Below are 20661 nucleotides of genomic sequence, written 5' to 3' on the forward strand. Positions count from 1 at the left end.
CAAATATTATCTGGAGGGTGGAAGTGTTCCGCAGACATTTAAAAACAAAAAAAAGGAAAGGAAAGAAGAAAGTTTGTGTGTTTGTTCATCAGGGCCAGGTTGCATGAGGCGATCTTTGCAGCGTTAGAACAAGTTTTCTTGAGTTAAGAATGTTCGTACGTATAGGGAATTTACTGTGGGGTTTGGAACATTCTGAGCGATATGCAAACAGCACTGCTTAGTTCGCTCAAGCAACCCACTCCAGTGGCGAAGCTGGCTGAAGCCGGTCTTTTTTGAAAAGTGCTCACATTGCTGCTTCGTTGAAAAGTGCTCAGGACAGAATCACTCACAGGTCATATGCGTTATGGAAGTCCTGGGCATAACAATTTATCGCTTACGTGTCATTAAAGTAATCAAAATTATCTCAGTGGAAGCCGCAGCTGCAGCAACTAATTAAGTGTGTGTGTGTGTGTGTGTGCAGACTTTAGTATATTTGAGATGACAATGTTATGGTTACAAACTACTTCCAAGTTAGCCTGGAACTGTATCTTCTTGTACTGCAGTCCACGGACTCGAACAGATAGACAAAGAGAATAAGCCCATGACTGAAAACACTCTGCTCGATTTCAGAATCAGAACCCCAAACGGAAATAAACCCACTTGGCAAAACTGATACCGATTTGGGTTTCCCTGGTGGCTCTTCACATGCTCGTCTGCTTCGGACATTGATGTGATTCCAGAGCTGTCTTGAAAACGCAGCCATCAGCATTGTTTGCCATTACAAGTGACAATTTTCTTCAGTCATGGCAGATTATACCCCACCGAAAGGTTAGCATTTTCTTACATTTTGTAGTATCTGTTTATTTCTATCGATCAAAGATTCGCTTTGATTGATTATGATAGGTTAGAGATGATGTGTTTACTGATGAGCTGAGCCATTGTTTTGAGAAGAAAAATGACATTCAGCAAAAATCGCATTCACTCTTGTTTTTCTCTTTGAAGCGTCTGTCGAAAATCAAAATAGCGAAAATAGCATTTTGAGCTTAGACATTCTGAATGAAATAAAACTGTTGTTTTATCACTGGGGTAAGACTCTCCAGGCGAATGCGAACTGCGTGTCTGTGTGAGAGAACATTTTGATTTCTGACGTTCCCGAATGTTTATGTAACAAGACACGAGCGTAACAAAGAGACAAAGAGATTTTATTGTACCAGTGTGTAAAAATCCAGGAAATTGGTGTGGTGTTGTTCATTCGCCCATTCTCGCACATCACTGCAAATTATAGTCATTTCACCCCATGATATTTTATTTACACAAGTCTGAAACACATTCACTATGCAAGCTACACTCTCTGCGAAGCATTTCAATAAGTAGATTATAAAAGTGAGGGTCGATGGAGGAAACGAAGAACTTGAGAAAAAAATTACTTACATATTTACAAAAATCTGATGAATATTGAAAACATATCAAGGACATTGAAAATAGTACACACAATATTTTTGCATTTAATTTGTTTTCACTTTGAATTATAACTCTGTGTGTGTGTGTGTGTGTGTGTGTGTCACACACACACACACACACACACACACACACACACACACACATATGTATATATGTATATATATATATATATATATATAAACTCACATGGTCACACAAACTTCATTAAAAATTATATGTTTAAAACATTTCAATAAAATTCACTCTCCCACTCACACAAGCACACTCCAACATACTCATAATCATAAAACACCCAGGTTTTAACTGCATGATAAGACGTGATAGAGAGAGAAGAAAGTGGAGAGAGAGGTAAGAAGGGAGACAAAGGAGAGAGGTGGCAGGATTTTATTTTATTTTATTTTTTTTTTTTTTAATCAAAGTAAAAACACTATACTCAACATGAAAAGAAATAAACGTGAACAAAACCATAGAAAGTCTGTGATAAAAACACACAAATATTTACACATGTTTCTACATTTTACACAGAACACACACACACACACACACACACACACACACACACACACACACACACACACACACACACACACACACACACACACACACACACACACACATGAAACAAAAGCAATAGACTCACACTCTCTCTCACTCTCTCTCCATCAATCACTCTCTCTCTCTGTCTCTCTCTGTGTCTCTCTCTGTCTCTCTCTGTGTCTCTCTCATACACCCAAAACAAACAGATATGGGAAGCATTAAGACACTAAGCAAAAGAAGCTGAAACTAGTGAAAGGCAAATAAATTTCCAGTCATTCAGATTGATAGACAGGGGTGTGTTTTTTTTCCACTTGATCCCAGTTCCAGATGCACATGCTTGACTCAGAATCCTGTTCTTGGATGTGGCAGGGGAAACCACAAAGGAACCACGCAGATACCTTTGTGTGATATAATCCACAAGAGGCATCTGCCCAATTACCTGCTGTACATGTCTGCCAAGATAAGGGGCAAGCATAACAAACACTTGTTTATTGTGCGCACATGCGTGCACACACACTCACATGTATGCACACATGCACATCTAATTTCGCTTGAAGTGGAAAGATGTAAAATTGAAGGCATTCATATAAATGACTTCACACAGAAGATGCCCAATGATGCAAAAGTTCATGAAAGAAGAAAAACAGGTCATTGCTTGAAAGAAGATCAACCATACTGAAACTGATTACATCTCTGTGTCCCCTCTCCCCACCATCCTATTTTCTTTGAGTAGTTTTAGCTTGTGATTTTTTTATGATGTGTGTTAGAAAATGTCTGCTTGTTGTGTTAATGATTTTATCAATGAATAGTGGATATTCATGTAAAAGGCACATTAGTAAACGTTGAGGGGGAAATATTGTAAGTTTGTGTATTGTGTATTGTATTTATACTTTTATAGTCTGAATATTATGACTATGCAAAACTGTAATAGGAGATCCTCTCCTTTGTCTAATATGAAAGTCTGGACACAGTATTTTGCATGATATTGCCTTAATTTTCACATTGGAACTTCTTCCAATAGCTTGACACACTCCCTCTGTTTAACACAAGAAAAGTACTGTCTTCAAGTTGTCTTTTGATTTGTTTCGTACAGGCTTTTATTTGCCTTCCCCATCTCTAAAAATCATTAAGGAGATGAAGCAAGTTTGAGGCTTTTATTTAGGTTTTAACATGTTCCCTGTTTTGAGTTGTTGTTTTTGTTGTTGTTGTGTTACTTATCAGCAGCTTACTTTGTTCAGAGTATGTCCCATGTTTTTCTCGGGCAGTTGAGAATGATTCGAACTGCTGACGCAGTTTGTAATTGGCAGCTGTACCACCTGAGTGTGTGTTGCGGCAGTTCAGAACTCGTGACTGCCTCCCAGCCGTCAGTATTGATTCTAACTACCTAACTGGCTGTTTCATCTTCTTTTGGAACGATAATGATCAGCCTCAGCTGGATTTGACCTTTACCCACCAGGCCAAGCAGATGTTGCAATGGCCTCAGTTAATATAAGATTAAATGCTCACATTGAAAGTTAAAGGATGATCTGAAAAGAGAAAAAAAAGCATGAACTGGCAAAACAAAAAAAAGAGAAAAGATACAGTTATCAGTGAGACTGAGAAAAGTTAAGTTCACCATCATTAAAGCATGAAAGCTGTTTTATGATAATTGAATAGCTTTTTTTAGTGGTTATCATTCTTGTGGTATATTAGTCGATAAACCATGACCTAGTGGAACTTTGATATTTCATTATTTTGGTATTTCATAACAGTAAAGTTTCTGCCATGTCAGATTTGATATGACAGTAGAGGACACAGTGGTGACTGTGTGTTACACCATAGTGATAATGTGTTACAGACCCTGTGTGTTACACTGTGGTAGGTGTGTGTTACAAACGCTGTGTTACATTATGGTGGCTGCATGTTACAGATGCTGAGTGTTACACTTCGGTGGCTGCAAGTTACAGACACTGAGTGTTAGTTACTGTTACACTGTAGTGACTGCATGTTACAGACAGAGTGTTACACTACGGTAGCTGCATGTTACAGACACTGAGTGTTACACTACGGTGACTGCATGTTACAGACATTGAGTGTTACACTGCGTGTTACAGACACTGACCCTGACCCCACTGTGGGCAAGTCTCCACCCCCGGCCTATTCTGAGGTGGTCAGCCAGGCCCCCAACCCACAGGGGGGTCCCCCTCCTATGGCGTACCCCCCTGCCCCACCTCCAGACCAAGGCTACCCCCAGCCCCCTTACAATCAGCCCTACATGCAGGTGAGACTGGCTCTTTCCTTTCTTTGGTCGTTCATTGAACAGCTTTGATTTATGTGTGGTTACAGGTGCTGAACTTGAGTTGCAGGGTCTAAAGTGTGTGTGTCTATATTGATTTATTTTAGAAAATACTGAACTGGCGTTGTGTGGTCCTGAGTGTGTGTATTTATATATCTATATTGATGTATTGTTACAGATATTGAACTCGTGTTGCAGGGTCCAAAGTGTGTGTATCTATACTGATATATTATTACAGATATTGAATTAGTGCTGCATAGTCCAAAGTGTGTTATATCTTTATTGATGTATTGTTCCAGATACTGAACTAGACTGCATGGTCCAAAATGATGTATCTGTGTCCATGTTACATGTCGCCTCATCCAAAGTGTGCGTGTCCACACTGATGTATCTGTGTCACTGCAACATTTCAGGGTTACCACTACCCCCCAGGTCAGGCCCCCCCTGAAGCAGGCAAGAACCAGGACAGGGTGGCTGCCCCCTACCCACCAGGACAATACCCACCTCCCGGTCAGTACCCGCCCCCTGGAGCCTATCCCCCTGGACAGTACCCCCCTGGACAGTACCCACCCGGACAGTACCCCCCAGGGCCACCCATCTACACCCAGGGGCAGGCGTATCCTCCAGGGACGTACCCAGCTGGCCCCAGCACCCAGATGGCTTACGGTCATCCCTCCACAGCTGTTGTGGTCAGTGGGCTTTTGGGAGTGGGAGGGCAGGGGGGGGTGTGTGGTTGAGAAGGTTTTAACATCTTGTAATCTGCCTATATATATAATTTGCTTTCCACACATGTATTTGTTCCTGGCACCTGAATGGGTGTAATTGTGGTGGTGTTGTGGTTCTTAGAGAAAGTGTGAGCATGATGGCAAATGACTGGTAGTTGTTTTTTTTTTCCTTGTATAAGTGTGTAACATATGTGACATATGACTGCAGTGGTTTAAACTAGGACAGGTGACTGTGTAGTGGTGTAACTAGGACATGTGACTGTTAACATGGCAGGTGACTGTAGTGGTGTAACTATGACAGGTGACTGTGTAGTGGTATGACTATGACAGGTGACTGTAGTGGTATAACTATGATCGGTGACTGTAGTGGTATGACTATGACCGGTGACTGTAGCGGTATGACAGGTGACTGTAGAGGTATAATTGTGACAGGTGACTACAGTGGTATGACAGGTGACTGTAGTGGTATGACAGGTGACTGTAGTGGTATAACTATGACAGATGACGGTAGTGGTATAACTGAGAGATGACTGTAGTGAAATAACCATGACAGATAACTGCAGTGGTGTAACTATGACAGGTGACTGTAGTGGTGTAACTATGACAGGTGACTGTAGTGGTGTAACTATGACAGGTGACTGTGTAGTGGTATGACTATGACAGGTGATTGTAGTGGTATAACTACGACAGGTGACTGTAGTGAAATAACCATGACAGGTGACTGTAGTGGTATAACTACGACAGGTGACTGTAGTGAAATAACCATGACAGGTGACTGTAGTGGTATAACTAGGACAGGTGACTGTAGTGGTGTAACTATGACAGGTGACTGTAGTGGTATAACCATGACAGGTGACTGTAGTGGTATAACTATGACAGGTGACTGTAGTGAAATAACCATGACAGCTGACTGTAGTGGTATAACTACGACAGGTAACTGTAGTGGTATGACAGGTGACTGTAGTGGTATAACTATGACAGGTGACTGTAGTGATATGACAGGTGACTGTAGTGGTATAACTATGACAGGTGACTGTAGTGGTATAACTATGACAGGTGACTGTAGTGGTATAACTATGACGGGTGACTGTAGTGATATGACAGGTGACTCTAGTGGTATAATTATGACAGGTGACTGTAGTGGTATAACTGGCAGAGCTGTGGATCACTGACGGTGTGACATGATGACAGGTGACCCAGCCCAGTGGAGCCACAGTACTGGTGGCCCAGTCCCCCCCTCCAGACAACATGATCCTGTCCTGGCTGGCATGCCTCTTCTGTTTCTGCCCCATTGGATTCTTTGCCGTCATTTATTCCTGGCAGGTGAGGTACCTCCACACCTAAGAAAGAATGTAGATTCTTCATTGTCATTTACTGCTGGCAGGTGAGACACCTCTTAACCTGTGAAACACTATAGATTCTTCATTGTCGTTTACTTGCTGTAGGTGACACCTCCATACCTGTAGAAACGCAGTCTGCAAACATGTGCTTGGAGAGACTGCAGATGCATTGAATGCTTTTTGTGTGTTGGACAGAGTCCAGAAACAAAGCATTTCTATTTTTTGGGGATACAACATTGAAGCTTTAAAAGAGTTTAAAGGTCTCATTGCCTTTTATGACCATGGAGGCAGTGATTTCATATCCACTGTGTCTAAAGCTTAGCATAGAAAGATGAGGTCCAGCCCTCTCCTTCCATCATTTTAACCTTCCCCAACTCATGTCAGGTACCCATTCACACCTAGGTAGAGTGAGGAAAATAGTGAAATGCCTTTCCCAGGGCCACAACACCATGCCAGAACCCTAATCACTGGTTTTAAAGGCGACACTGACCTGAGTGTGGGGCAACAAACCTCTAGAAGTCACCAGAGGAGGTATAGGAGGTGGTGGAGGTCTGGAGTCAACCGGAGGGAGTTGAGGAAGTGGAGGAGGCGGCGGGTTGGCGTTGTTGAGAGGGCCAGGAGTAGAGGGCCCAGAGTGTCAGCCAATCAATTGCGATTGTGCCTTAATTTTAGCGTGATCGCCCAGTTGAGCTATATAATTATGTGACCTGGTTGGAGACATAATTTGACAAAAAACAAGAACACCAGAGAATTGACAGACAGACAGAAAATTAAAAATAAAAAAAAATTAGCCATATGAAGAGCACAGGAACAGGAGTCATGATGGCTGCCGGAAAAAGAGGGCGCTAGTCAGGGGGGCAGAGGGGAGGTTACCTACTTCCGGGAGGTTATCAGCCGTAGCTACTTTCATTTTCTCTGCATAGGCGGATAGTAGTTTGTACAGGACAGGAATGTCAGACCCCTGCCGGAGTCTGCACTAGTGGGTCACGGTAAGTATGTTACTTAAACGTAATTTTAGATAGAAAATTTCCTTTTTTAATTTTTAACTAAAGGGGAAAAAAAAGGATGGTTTACATGTCCTCATTGTTTGTTAATTTCCAGTAGAAAAACCACGGAGGCAACCATGTGTTTGTTCTGTATTGTCCATGTGTTCTGTGTGGCTTGTTCAGGATTAAAGAGGCTATGCCAGTCTTGAATAAAAATTTATTCGTGTTTGCACATTTCTTCTGTCTTTGCTGCTATGTGCACATGTCAGATGATCGGTGTAAGGACAGGCCCGGCGCTTCCTTTCTTGAGGAAGTGTCTGGGTTTGTTCCAATGTACCTTTTATTTATGTGTGTGCTAGCTGAATTGGTAGCATAAGCAGCACTGACTTGAAGTTGTGTACCTTATGAATGGAGAGAGTTACCACTCTTTACTATTTGTTGATGTTTTACATGGTGTGTGTTTGCGTGTGTATGTGTGTGTGCATGTGCATTCAAATTAGTGGTTATTTTTGGCTCTAAACTGGAATATGAACATTTGCAGGCCAAATGTGCCATCGAGACCAATGACTTCCAGGCGGCCGCCAACTATGGCAGCAAAGCGAAACGACTGGCCATCATCTCCATCATCATTGGCATCATCGTGTTCGTCACCTTCATCATCGGGCGACTTATCGTCTACACGTCTTACCCCACCGCCTCTTACTAGCCTGCACCGCATGCTGGACTGTGCTCAGTCTGGCATCCACTGTTTTCGTTTCCTTCGCTGTGTGTGTTGGTAGGTGTTGTGTTCAGCGGCAGTGACTTACGTGTTGTATCTGTGTCAGGGGAGGGAACATGCTGTTGTGAAGGAAGCAGGCATGGACTGCATGGAAGGGGCTTTATGGGGGTCAACCTTGGAAAACACAAAGGGGCTTGGCAGGGGTCAACCATGGAAAACACAAAGGGGCTTGACAGGGGTCAACCATGGAAAACACAAAGGGGCATGACAGGGGTCAACCATGGAGAACACAGAGGGGTTTGATAGGGGTCAGTCATCGGGAGTCACAAAAGGGTTTGACAGAGATCAGTCATGGGTAATACATAGGGGGTTGACAAGGGTCAGTTATGGAAAACACAAAGGGGTTTGACAGGGGTCAACCTTGGGAAACACAAAAGGGGTTTGACAGGGGTCAACCTTGGGAAACGCAAAAGGGGTTTGACAGGGGTCAACCTTTGGAATACAGGTCTGGAACCTGGTACAACCATTTTTTTCTCCCCTCCATCCACATTTGCTCCCCCTGCCCACTGCTTGGGAAAGAATGAAAAACCTGTTTCTACTTTCAGAAAAAGCATTTTGAAAAGGTATCGGGTGTGAATCCAGATCAAAGGTGAAATGAACAGAATACGACAGAAAAGGGAGTGCCCTGCTGCTCGAGGTCCCCCTATTGTTCGGAGATCTAATGCATTCCATGAAGATGTAGCCAGCTTGGGCAGAACAGTTCTGTATTGCCAGACCTCAGTAGGAATTGGTCCGCTCTGTATCTCCAGCGCTCTGAGTGAAGTGGTGTCGCCTCTCCAGGTTCGTTGACTGTGAGATAAACAGCTCCTGTCTGACTTAACACACTAAGGTCATCACACAGAGAAAAGGGCATAACATAGACTAGGTTAGAACCTTTCTCCCTCTGTCTGTCTCATTAAAAAAAATATATATATAAAAAATTATCCCACCATTTCAAGGAAGGAAAAGAAGTTAAAGTCTCTTTAGCCAGTTACTGTTGTGTTTTAGTGTTCAGTAACAGCTGTTTATAGTCACTCATGAAATCACTGTTATTGACATGTTTGTCTGTCCATTTGACATGTGTGAACGTTTTACAACTTGATATGTCGATGGGCAGTGTGTGTGCTCTGTGGCCACATCCCATAGTGTTTGTGTGTCCATTTTACATGTGTGAACGTTTCACACAATTTGGTGTGTTGATGGACTGAGTGAGTGCTCGTTGGCCACATCCCTCAGTGTTTTTGTGTCCATTTGACAAGTGTGAATGTGGTACAGAAGTTGATGTGTTGATGGATGATGACCATGCTCTGTGGACACACCCTTCAGTATGCACAGAGATGCCAGCGGTTATGATTTTGTTACACTTCATCGCAGTTTGATCCGAGTTCATTTTCGACTACATAGCATGGTCACATGCTTTCCCGTCATGACATTACCCAAACGCTGTGGACCTATTCATCACAAGGCCAGGGCAGTCACTACTAACCTTGGTCTCACCTGATGATGTTCAGCTAATTGCATGCATGTTTACATTGAAACAGCATTGAGTAGACCAATCAGCTTAATTGTTTGCCAGAACAAACGATAACGTGGCTAAATAAGTTGAGTCTTGGTCAAACAACGTCTGTACCTGGTGGATTAAGTTTTATAGAGTGCAAGGAAGGAACAAGTGGCTCGAAACAGAGTCAGCCATGGATTCCGATTGTGAGAAATAAGATGAACAAAGACCAGGGAAGCAACACAGTGCCACAGATGTGTCAGCCGTAAAGAAGCAGCAGTGGGAACAGAAGTTTTGCCAAATGTACACTGAAAAATATCAGAGCATTGTGCCCTCCATTTTGGGGAACTCACATCCTTGTCGTATTGTGTGTACGTTTGCTGACGTGGCTTGGAGTGTTCCTACCAAATTCAAAATGTTCCTACCAAATTTCCTGATTGTTCCTATAAACACTTGATAGGAGTTGGCATCTCAGTGTGCAGAGGTAAACGTTGACATGAAGAATGGTGGAGACGGAATGGGGGAGATAGATAGCTTTGTGCCATAGTTTGGGCTGTCCTTTACATAGTGTTGTTGTTTTTTCCTTCATATTAGTATCAGTATTTTGCCAGCCCCCCCCCCCCCCCCCCCCCACCCTCCCCCACACACACACACACACTCAAACCCCTCCAACTCAATCCTAAAAAAAAAAAATAAAAAAATCATTACCAATATTTTGGTGAAATAATCAGACACACTTTGTGGTCCACATTGTAGTTTACAATAAACAAATACATTGAATGATTTAAGTGTTCATAAAACATCTAGGAAAGTACATACAGTATACGGTTGATGTACTCTAATTGATCTCAGAGGTTTTGTTGTTGTTTTCTTGTGGTGTGGGAGGGTGTTTCAGATTTACACTCCACATAGAGTGTTTATTTTACAAGTTTATTGTTGAGATCTGACAGCACTGTATAAGCCGGTGATGACAGCTTGCGTCTGGGGACGCGGACATTGGTTTCTCCCCTTTGAAACAGAACATTCCTTTATTTATTTACTTGTTTATTCCTTTGTTTTCAGTCTGAAGTTTTGAAAGAGACTGTGTCAAACCAGCCGGTGTGTGTGTGTGAGAGAGAGTGTTTATGTAAGACTGGGTGTATGTGTATATGTATGTATTTAACAAAATATCTCAGCATTGATTTGTTGACTGGGCATGTGCAGATTGTCTTCTACAGATTTTGATTTTACTTCAAGTGCAATGAAAAGGGAGGGTTATAATATTCCTGAATCACCAAGACATGTTCATTAAAAAAAAATATATATATATATATATTTCATTTAAGTTTTTTGCCTTGAGGTATATTGGGTAGGAGGGGAGACCTTTCTATCACGACACTAACATAACCAGAACAACAACATGCTTTAAGATGGGCAGTTAAGATGCCAGTTTTCATGTTGAGTGTCTGTGAATTGGACTCGGAACACTTTGGCTGGGAGCTGGATGCTACACCAACTGACCCAGCCAGGAGCCTAGTCATATGTCATTGTTTTCTGTGAGAGGACTGTGTTGAAGACGTCTAGAGGCATGAACCCTGTTGTGTGTCTTTTTTTTCTGTGAGAGGTCTGAGGCGTTGAAGAGACTTAGGCAGAGAGTCAGTTTGAGACTTTTCTTTCTCAAGCAGGGAGAGGCCTATAAAATGATCCAACCATTCTGAAGGTTGTATCTTTTGTTGTTTACTTGGTTCTTTTTAACAATGTAAACAGAGAAGAAGAATGAAAGACTCAGTTTTTTAAAACTGTGTTCAATTTTTATCTTTTGTGAGACTGAGAGAGACCAGTTTCAGCAATGTTTTCAGCAGCAGAGTGATTCTTGCTGATTTATTGAAATATCAGATCATGGTACCATTTATAAATTATGTTCTGATTTCAGCTTGGAGAAGTTTCTATGAAGTTATTGAAAAATCATGCTGCGTTTTGGACTGTTGTGAGTTTGGTTTCTAAAATTTAAACATTTAATCGCTTCCTTGAATTTCAGTTGCCTGTTAGTAATACTCATTTGTTGATTTACGTACTGCAGTTGACACACAGACTCCTACCTTGTCCAAGTTTTTGTGCATTTCAGGTTGTTGACCAAAACTCGGCTAGTCAGACTCATGTTTTATGTGATGTTTCATTTTCATTTCATGCATACACACAACTTGTGCCACATTGTGGTCAGTGAAATTAATGTTGTGTGTTGATGTTTAGTTTTTATTTCAGGCACACGTACAAAAATGTGTATCATCTTTGTCCATTAAGTGCCTAGAACCCAGTTTAGAGATAGGCACTATATAAATTCACATAATAAATATTCATTATCATGAGTATTATTATTATCATCATCATCATCAAAATGGCATTAATTCAAGGATTGGTTCACAGACTCCAGTGAAAATGTGTGATATACAGTGGTTTGGGAGAAAAATGCATGACTGATAAAAAACATTTTCAGAAACACCCAGGAATCTCAGTTTTTGTAAAGCATGCATTTATCTGTACAGGTTTTACAGCATTTCTTGCGTGTCCATCGATCATTCACAGTGCATTTACACACTGTAGCTTGTGAGATGTGTAGCAGTGTTGAACACAGATATACTCAATATTTACTGTCCAGTGACTGTCTGTTTTAAATTGCATATTTGTGACTTTTAGAGCCACATTAAAATTATCATGCAGTTGTTGCAGCAGTGTGTCCTTTTGAGACTTGGCTTTCTGCAGTGTGTGTGTGGGGGTGCGTGGGTGCGTGAGAGTGTGTGTGTGTGAATGGGTGTGTGTGTGTGCGAGTGTGAGTGGGTGCATGTGTGTGAGTAGGTGCTTGTGGGCGCATGCAGATCTGATTAATCTTCATGCAGTTGTTGCAGCAGTGTGTCCTTTTGAGACTTGGCTTTCTGCAGTGTGTGTGTGGGGGGGTGTGTGGGTGCGTGAGTGTGTGTGTGTGTGAATGGGTGTGTGCGAGTGTGAGTGAGTAGGTGCGTGTGGGTGCATGCGGATCTGGTTAATCTTCATGCAGTTGTTGCAGCAGTGTGTCCTTTTGAGACTTGGCTTTCTGCAGTGTGTGTGTGAATGGGTGTGTGTGTGTGCGAGTGTGAATGAGTGCATGTGTGTGAGTAGGTGCGTGTGGGTGCATGCGGATCTGATTAATCTTCATGCAGTTGTTGCAGCAGTGTGTCCTTTTGAGATTTGGCTTTCTGCAGTGTGTGTGTGGGGGTGCGTGGGTGCATGAGTGCGTGTGTGTGTGTGCGAGTGTGAGTGGGTGCATGTGTGTGAGTAGGTGCTTGTGGGCGCATGCAGATCTGATTAATCTTCATGCAGTTGTTGCAGCAGTGTGTCCTTTTGAGACTTGGCTTTCTGCAGTGTGTGTGTGGGGGTGCGTGAGTGTGTGTGTGTGTGTGTGAATGGGTGTGTGTGAGTGTGAGTGGGTGCATGTGTGTGAGTAGGTGCGTGTGGGTGCATGCGGATCTGATTAATCTTCATGCAGTTGTTGCAGCAGTGTGTCCTTTTGAGACTTGGCTTTCTGCAGTGTGTGTGTGGGGGTGCGTGAGTGTGTGTGTGTGTGTGAATGGGGGTGTGTGTGCGCGAGTGTGAGTGGGTGCATGTGTGTGAGTAGGTGCATGTGTGTGAGTAGGTGCATGTGTGTGAGTAGGTGCGTGTGGGTGCATGTGGATCTGATTAATCTTATTTCTTCCACTGACTGTCTTGCGCTGTGGCTTTCAGTCAGTCTGTCATGCTTTCTCTCTCCCTCACTAGCATGTGCACAGACTCCTCTCATAACTGCAATGACAAAGAGCAACATTTGCCAGTGAACAGCTCAATGGGTCTAAGCTCCAGGGACTTTCATGGGTTACTTGAGACCAATGGAACTTGCTGATTTCTTTTCCTCCTGTTTGCTGATTCTTCTGTCAGTTTCAGACAGCAGTTGGTGGCTCTGGGGTTGCACAGATTGATCTCCCTTTCTTGTCATGATGATGGCTTAATTAACCCCTTAACTGCTGTTGATGAGTATGGTCGTCAGTGAAGGCTGTCGTCTCGCTTTGATAAAACTGATCTTATAGGTCAGGATGTTCTTCATTTGGAATTTTTCCTCTCGGGTTGTATTCAACAAGATCATCTATATTATGTAAATGCACACACAAAGTAGTAAATGCACTGTAACCAGTTCAGTGCCAGAGAATTTTGTAAAAAAAAAAAAAGTGCTCTCCCTTTGCCAGGGAATTTTGAGGATTCGGGGATAATAAATCACAAAAAATTCTAGCACAAAAGCTATGGGTGATACAGAAAGAAAGTAAACGTTTTTGTGAAGAAAAATGAGTGTAGATTCTGCCTCTGGGCTCTTTTACCCAATTAGGTTAATTGTAGGTAACTGTTCAGGCATGTAAAGTCAAGATAATGATTTTTGTGCAACAAAATAGTCTATTTCCACCTCTACATAATAACATCCATAAACAAAAGAAACAAAGCTAGAAATAGCATGCCTATTGTCAGATTATACCTGCAAAAGAATTTAAAACAGGCTATAAGTTTATAAAAACAAATTACAGCTTGTGCAGACATGTAAGTAAATCACTGTCCCAACAACGACAAAGGTGGGTAAACGTAAAAGGTCAATCACGGTCTCAGAAACTGAGCTGGAAAGCTTTTTGACAGCTAAGAGTGTTCGGGAGTGAGAAGGTGAAGTTCTATGATGACATTCACTTCTTTCAAGTTGCATGTGGGCCGATTAAAGTGTCTGCTGTGCATCCAGCTTGCCACCTCTTCAAACAAGTCAACCAGCTGATTCAGCAAAAACAAAAAAAAAGCGTGAAAAACCAAAAGCACGTGTTTCACGTAAAGTGCAGGTTCCACCCTGCGTTTCATGAAAATCATTGAGCACTGGCGGTTGTTGATCCCACAGTCTGCAATGAAATGTGAGCACACTCATTCCCTAAAAGCCACGCCCCCTTCATGAACTCTGGCTGACATTTGACCTATCGTCTACTCCCCTCCCTCTCCTCCCCTTCTTCCAACGCTCGCTGCTGGTATTCTGCCAGTCATAGCCACTTGCTCAAAAAAGCTGTCTGATTGGATAGATGGACTGAATCACCATAAAATGGGGCTGTCAGTTTCGTCACTGTCATCGTCAATCACCTTCGTTTTGAAACCAATCATCAGACAAGAGAGATCCTTCCCCATCGCGAAATCTGTCCATAATCACAAGCAGAGCTTTCAGAATTGTGTAAATCTGCTGACTTGTGACTATTTGCTTTACTGGACACAGTTTTCAACACATTTTTTTGCACATGATGCAACCCTGTTTTCCATGTGCGTATCATGTGGTCAGTTAGCAAATTATCCAGTAGAAGGGGGTCTTCTACCTGATGAATGTTCATTTAAATAGTATTTTTATAATCCAGACACATCAAACTAACTGTTCCGAGTCTGTTTATGTGAACTGAACCAAACTCCAATGAAGGAAAAATCAGAACATATGCAGGACGTCAGTGGACGTCTTATAGGCACTATGGCAATACTTTTTGTAGGACGTCAGCTGACGTCTTACAGGCACTCTACAGGTTAAATTCATGCCACACTGGCTTCATTTCACCAAGGGTCAGTACTCAAGGGGTTAAGGTGCAGAGCCCTTCAAACTATGCTGACATTTGCTGTGACAGTGAGAAACTTAAGGGGTGCAGTAACCCAGTGGTTTCAGCATTGGATTTACAATTTCATTCAATCATAGAATCTGCATCGTCTATGGGTAAAGAGCAGACATTTTTGCTATCACCAAGATCAGCAGAAGTGCAGATCTGATGGGGTTTAAATCCTCTTTATTTTATAAGCATGTGGAGCATCAAATACACTTGTTACAGTCTCAAGTCAGAGACTGGTTGGTCATGGAAATACAGAAGTGCCCAGCATGCATTAACCATGGCAAGAATCGTCAGCATGTTGATGCTGGTTCGTGGTTTATAACAGAAAGAAGAAGAAAAAGGGCTTTGAAGTTATGGATTTCTTCTGCTTTTCTTTCACTGGTAGTGGTTTGGAATCTTGCTTGTTTATTTACTGGTCATCTCTCCCTGATATTAACAGTCGCTCACAATATTTCTTTGTTGTAATAAAAGTTGATTGAAACATTAAAGACTGGTAAGAGCAGTATCAGTATCAGTGGCTCAAGGAGGCGTCGCTGTGTTTGGACAAATCCATATACGCTACACCACATCTGCCAAGTGACCCAAGGCGCTTTGTCAGGCCTTGAGAAAAAAAGAAAGAAAAAAGAGCACAAAACTGAAATGGATTTTCTTGTGTTAAAAACTGAATTTATCAACCATCTTGCTGATTTTATTTTGAGAGAGTTGTGCCTATTTCTCTGTCAACTGTTCACTCTTCCTGTGGCATGTAGAATTTTTTTTTTTTAAATCTATGACAGGCAAGAGGCTCGAAATAAGAATTTATCAGCTCTGTAAGCAGTGTAGTTCTTCCAGGAAGCTATAGAAAATGTTGAGATGGAAGGAACAGTGGGGTGAGGGGGATGGGTGAGGGGGTGTGAATCAGCATCAAAGAATAGAGGTAGAAGTCTTAACCAGATCACAAGGCTGAAGAATATTTAACTTTGTAGCATTTTCAGCATTTTATTTCCTAAAGACAAACTGTTTACAGTAACATCAATGTATGTGTGCACATATTATGTTCATGTTGCACAACATGTTTTCACCATTTTCATGTATACATCATACACAGCATGTGTGTCAATAGTTTCTCAACTCTCAAACCATTCAATTTCACATTTAAAAGGCACAAAAAATAAAAGTCTTCCCAGATGTACAGTGTATTCAACAACAACAACAAAAAACAAAAACATTCTGAGATGGATATTCAGAACACACTTTCCCCTTTCTTCCTAGCTGAAGAGCACATAGTTCCACATGGAAAAAAAAAAAAAAGGAACAGCACAATGTCTTGAACACATCCTTCACTCTCGTTCCACAGCAGAATTCATCCCAGTGATTCCGTCACCACAACTTTTACTTCTTCCTCATCTTGGCAGGCGGCTGTTCAGTGGTCTGGCCTTCCTTCGCTGGGGGCACACTGAAGCCTGGAACCTGTAGCAAAACAGCCAGCAGGATTTTTTAATATATGACAGGTGCAACAGCCGAGTGATTCAAGCATTGGACTTTCAATCTAAGTTCAGTTCAGGTACTCAAAGAGGCATCACTGCATTCAGACAAATCCATATACGTTGCGCCACATCGGCTAAGCAGATGCCTGACCAGCAGTGTAACGCAACGTGCTTATGGCGCCAGGTGGGTAAAGGGTGGAGTTCTTTTTCCTGATATCCCAGGTCAACAGATGTGCAGACCTGCTAGTGCCTGAGCCCCCTTCATGTGTCTACGCATGCAGAAGATCAAATACGCACGTTAAAGATCCTGTAATCAATGTCAGCGTCTGGTGGGTTATAGAAACAAAACCATATCCTGCATGCATCTCCCCAAAAAACGGAGTATGGCTGCCTACATACCAGGGTCACAGGTGACAAACGAAGAAGATTTTTAATACAGAAAACTGAAGAAGTCACAGCTGAAGCAAAGGAGAAAACACTGGAAGCCTCAGTCATAACATAACCAATGTGTTACCTTTAAAGAAAACAACGAAATCAGGAGAAAGAGAAGCAATGGACAGATGAGTGAGGGCAGACTATCAAGAGAGTGAGTGAGAGAGAACAAGGGAGCAAGAGGGAAAGCGAGAGGCACAGACTGAGACAGGTTCAAGCCAGAGACAGAGAAAAATAAATGAATCAGCACTGTGGACAGTGTAAGGTCTGATGAAAAGGACAGAACTTCTGTTGTTTCTCAGTTAAAAATGGAGCACTGCAGGTCAGCCAATATAATCTTATTTGTAAATTTTAGTCCGGACATACACAGGATTATTTTTCACAATCCTAACATGACATAGATATATCATCAAAGTAATGAACAGACATGACTTCACTGGAGGAAAGAATGCAGAATATCCACACATTATTTTGTCATGTCTCAAAAGACACCAACAGCATTGACAACTGAATGGATGAGAGAACACAGCATATACACACAACAATATTTTGCTATATCTCAAAAAAGACAAACAGCACTGACTTCATTGAACTGAGGAGAGAATGCACTATATATGCCCAGCATTATTTTTGTAATGTCTCAAAAGAGACCAGCAACAATGACTTAATAATGGTATTTAATAATAATAATGGTATTTATATAGCGCTGAATCTTGTGCAGAGACAAATCAAAGCGCTTGCACACCAGTCATTCTCACGCATGCATAACTCTAAAACTGGAGAAACTGAAGAGACTTGATGAAGCAAAAGACGAAGTTCATTCCAGTTGCAAGGTCCAAAGACAGAGAAAGAACAGTGGCCAACAGTCAAGTGTTTTGAATCTGGGTAAGCGTAAACAGAGTGGATCCGAAGCCGATCGTAGTGAGCGAGATGGAGTGTAGAGGTGAAGGCAACCACAGAGATAGGAAGGGGCTGATTTGTGAATACATTTATAACATTGAGTGCTGATCTTGTACCTTCTCTGTATGAGACAGGGAGCCAGTGGAGATGTTGCAGAAGAGGAGTGATGTGCTCAGATCTTTTCTTTCTGAGGATGAGTCGGGCAGTAGAGTTTTGTATGTGCTGAAGGGACCGAATGGATGAAGCAGGCAAACCAGACAATAGAGAGTTACAGTAGTCAAGGCGAGAGAGAATGAGAGAAACGACAATGACTTCACTTTAACTGAGTAGAGAATGCACCATATACATACAACATTATTTTTTTTTTTTTTTTTTTTTTTAAACTTTTTTTTTAATTTTCCAAAAACATGTATACAATACAGAGAATAGTATGAACCAAACCGTATACAACGAACAGTAGCATCTTCCACTACAGAGAGATAGATAAGACAAAATAAAACAAAACAGGCTATAGCAAGGCAAAACAAATCTGTAACAACAACATCAACAGCAATAACAACAACAACAACAAACAAATAAACAAACAAACACACACACAAAAACAAAAAACAAAAAAAATAATTAAAAAAAATAAAAAGAAGAAAGGAAGATTTGTCCAATCATTCAATCAATCAATGCTTACATCTTAATGATTGTAGTAATCATGGTGATTTAAGATGACATTAATAGTAAATAGCCTAGACCAGTTGTGACATAGCAACAGCATCAAATGTATCAACTATTATAGTAATGGTATCTAGGGTAAGGCGAAAGCGAGTGGTGACATAATGTCATAATAATAATGATCATGAGTATACCACTTCTGCATTATTGGAAAAGAAAACTTGTGATTGGTCACATTGTAAAGACAACAGCAACTATAAAAGTTAAAAAAAATAAACAAATAATACATATTGAGAAATAAATAAAGACATGTTAGTACAAAGTAAGGACTGTTATATAGAATGGTAACTATGGAACATGTGAAATTATGATTAAGTAACAGTTTCCATAATTGGAAGGTAACTGTTCCACTTTGTACGGAAAGCATGATGGTTCATTAGTATATAAGATGCATGTTCTTCGATTTTGTATCTGTATCTGAGCTGTGTTTTAAATGCATTGAGTTGTGGTGGTTGTTTATTGAATTTGCATTTGTACAGAAAGTTTTTGGCAAGTAAAATAATAAAATCTAAAATGTCATCTGTAGCAAATGTGTGTGAGTTTCCAAATAAAACTAATTCTTCACATAATTGGGCATTGTATACATTATTGCATTTGTTATTAATATCAGTTTGGAAAGCAGTCCAAAATCTCTGCACAATCTCACATCTCCAAAAAAGGTGTTCAATGGTTTCTGGATGTGATCCACAGAAGCTACATTTATCATTATGAGAGATATTCATCTGTTTCAGTGATTTGTTTGTTGCAATAATCCTATGAACTAATCTTATTTGAAACCATTTTAAGTTAACATCACTTATTTTGTGTATTTTGTGAAATGTCTGTTTCCAATTAATGTTCAGTTGCAACAAATCGTTCCATTTCTTACAGCATTTAGGGGTCGTATTGTTTTTAACTAGAGTATCATAATAAACTTTTGTTCCTTTTTTCACTGAATATATCATTTGTAATGATTTTCTCATCTGCAAAGCAGTGTTATTATCAATTTTAATGTTTAGGTTTTTTATATAATTTCTAACTGACCTTATGCAACCATTTAAAGTAAGGAAATTTGTTATATTTCCATGCTTTTGACTAAAATCTTCATAGGAAAGGAAACTACTGTCCCCGTGCACTAGATGAGAAATATTCCAGACCCCCTTTTCCATCCAATTTCTGTATGATAAAATCTTACTTCCAATTTTAATATTTTGGTTCAGAAAGATTGGTTCTGCTAAAACTTCTTTACTACTTAATAGTGGGACCTTCTGACAAAATTCTTTATAGGCTTGGAAAACATGGATCCAGAACTTATTCTTATCATTAGGTGTTGGTAGACAGGGTCCATATCTATCAATATCTTTGATAACTGGATTGCTTTCTTTTATTATTATTGTCCATTTATGGTTTGAAAACTTTAATTTACGTATCCAGCTCAGTTTAAGACCTTTAATAAATTGTTTGATGTCAAACATTCCTAATCCTCCTAATATTGTACTTTTAATTACTGTTTTTCTACTTATTCGATCCTGTTTTTTGTTCCAAATAAACTTGAAACATGCCTTCTGCAGCTCATCAATATATTCATCAGGTGGATTTGGTAGAAACATCCATAACTGGGTTATTTTTGATAAAATCAGTGACTTGAGAACAGCTATCCTTCCTAAAGGGGTAATCGGTCTTTTTATCCATATTCTAAATAACATTCTAATTTCAGACATTTTGTCTTTATAGTTTAATTCCTCACATTCTTCTAAATCAACAGTAAACCACACTCCTAAGATTTTAAATTTTGGTGGGTTCCATACCATTTTTAAATGAGGTAGATATCTAATTTGACATTGTTTTTTGCTACCCAGCCATATTGCTTGAGTTTTACCTGCATTCATATATAATCCTGAAAAACTACTAAACGAGTCAGTTGTCCTTATGATCTCCTCAAACGATATTCTATC

The 20661-nt window shown here is 40.7% G+C and overlaps 2 protein-coding genes across 2 annotated transcripts in view; one reads left to right on the forward strand and one right to left on the reverse strand.

Moving 5' to 3' along the window:
• The first annotated feature begins 671 nt into the window (after nt 1-671).
• On the forward strand, nt 672-8484 carry LOC143295084 (uncharacterized). The gene is made up of 5 exons (XM_076606649.1): nt 672-807; nt 4071-4237; nt 4666-4941; nt 6169-6300; nt 7845-8484. Exons 1-5 carry the CDS (start codon nt 783-785, stop codon nt 8007-8009), a joined length of 765 nt encoding a protein of 254 aa, XP_076462764.1. The 5' UTR covers nt 672-782; the 3' UTR covers nt 8010-8484.
• Nucleotides 8485-16081: 7597 nt separating this feature from the next.
• LOC143294677 (exosome complex exonuclease RRP44-like) overlaps nt 16082-20661 on the reverse strand; it is a 40688-nt gene continuing 36108 nt past the window's right edge. Inside the window, 1 exon segment of the mRNA XM_076606067.1 lies at nt 16082-16655. Coding sequence (XP_076462182.1) covers nt 16578-16655 — 78 coding nt within the window. The 3' untranslated portion in view covers nt 16082-16577.

This window comes from Babylonia areolata, chromosome 20 (assembly GCF_041734735.1).
Source record: "Babylonia areolata isolate BAREFJ2019XMU chromosome 20, ASM4173473v1, whole genome shotgun sequence".
In the NCBI taxonomy this organism is placed as follows: Eukaryota; Metazoa; Mollusca; class Gastropoda; order Neogastropoda; family Buccinidae; genus Babylonia; species Babylonia areolata.

Coding starts and splice junctions, on each gene's coding strand:
- LOC143295084 (XM_076606649.1), top strand. CDS start 783: ATGGCAGATTATACCCCACCGAAAG. Junction 4,942..6,168: donor ATCCCTCCACAGCTGTTGTG/GTCAGTGGGCTT, acceptor ACATGATGACAG/GTGACCCAGCCCAGTGGAGC. Junction 6,301..7,844: donor CCGTCATTTATTCCTGGCAG/GTGAGGTACCTC, acceptor GAACATTTGCAG/GCCAAATGTGCCATCGAGAC.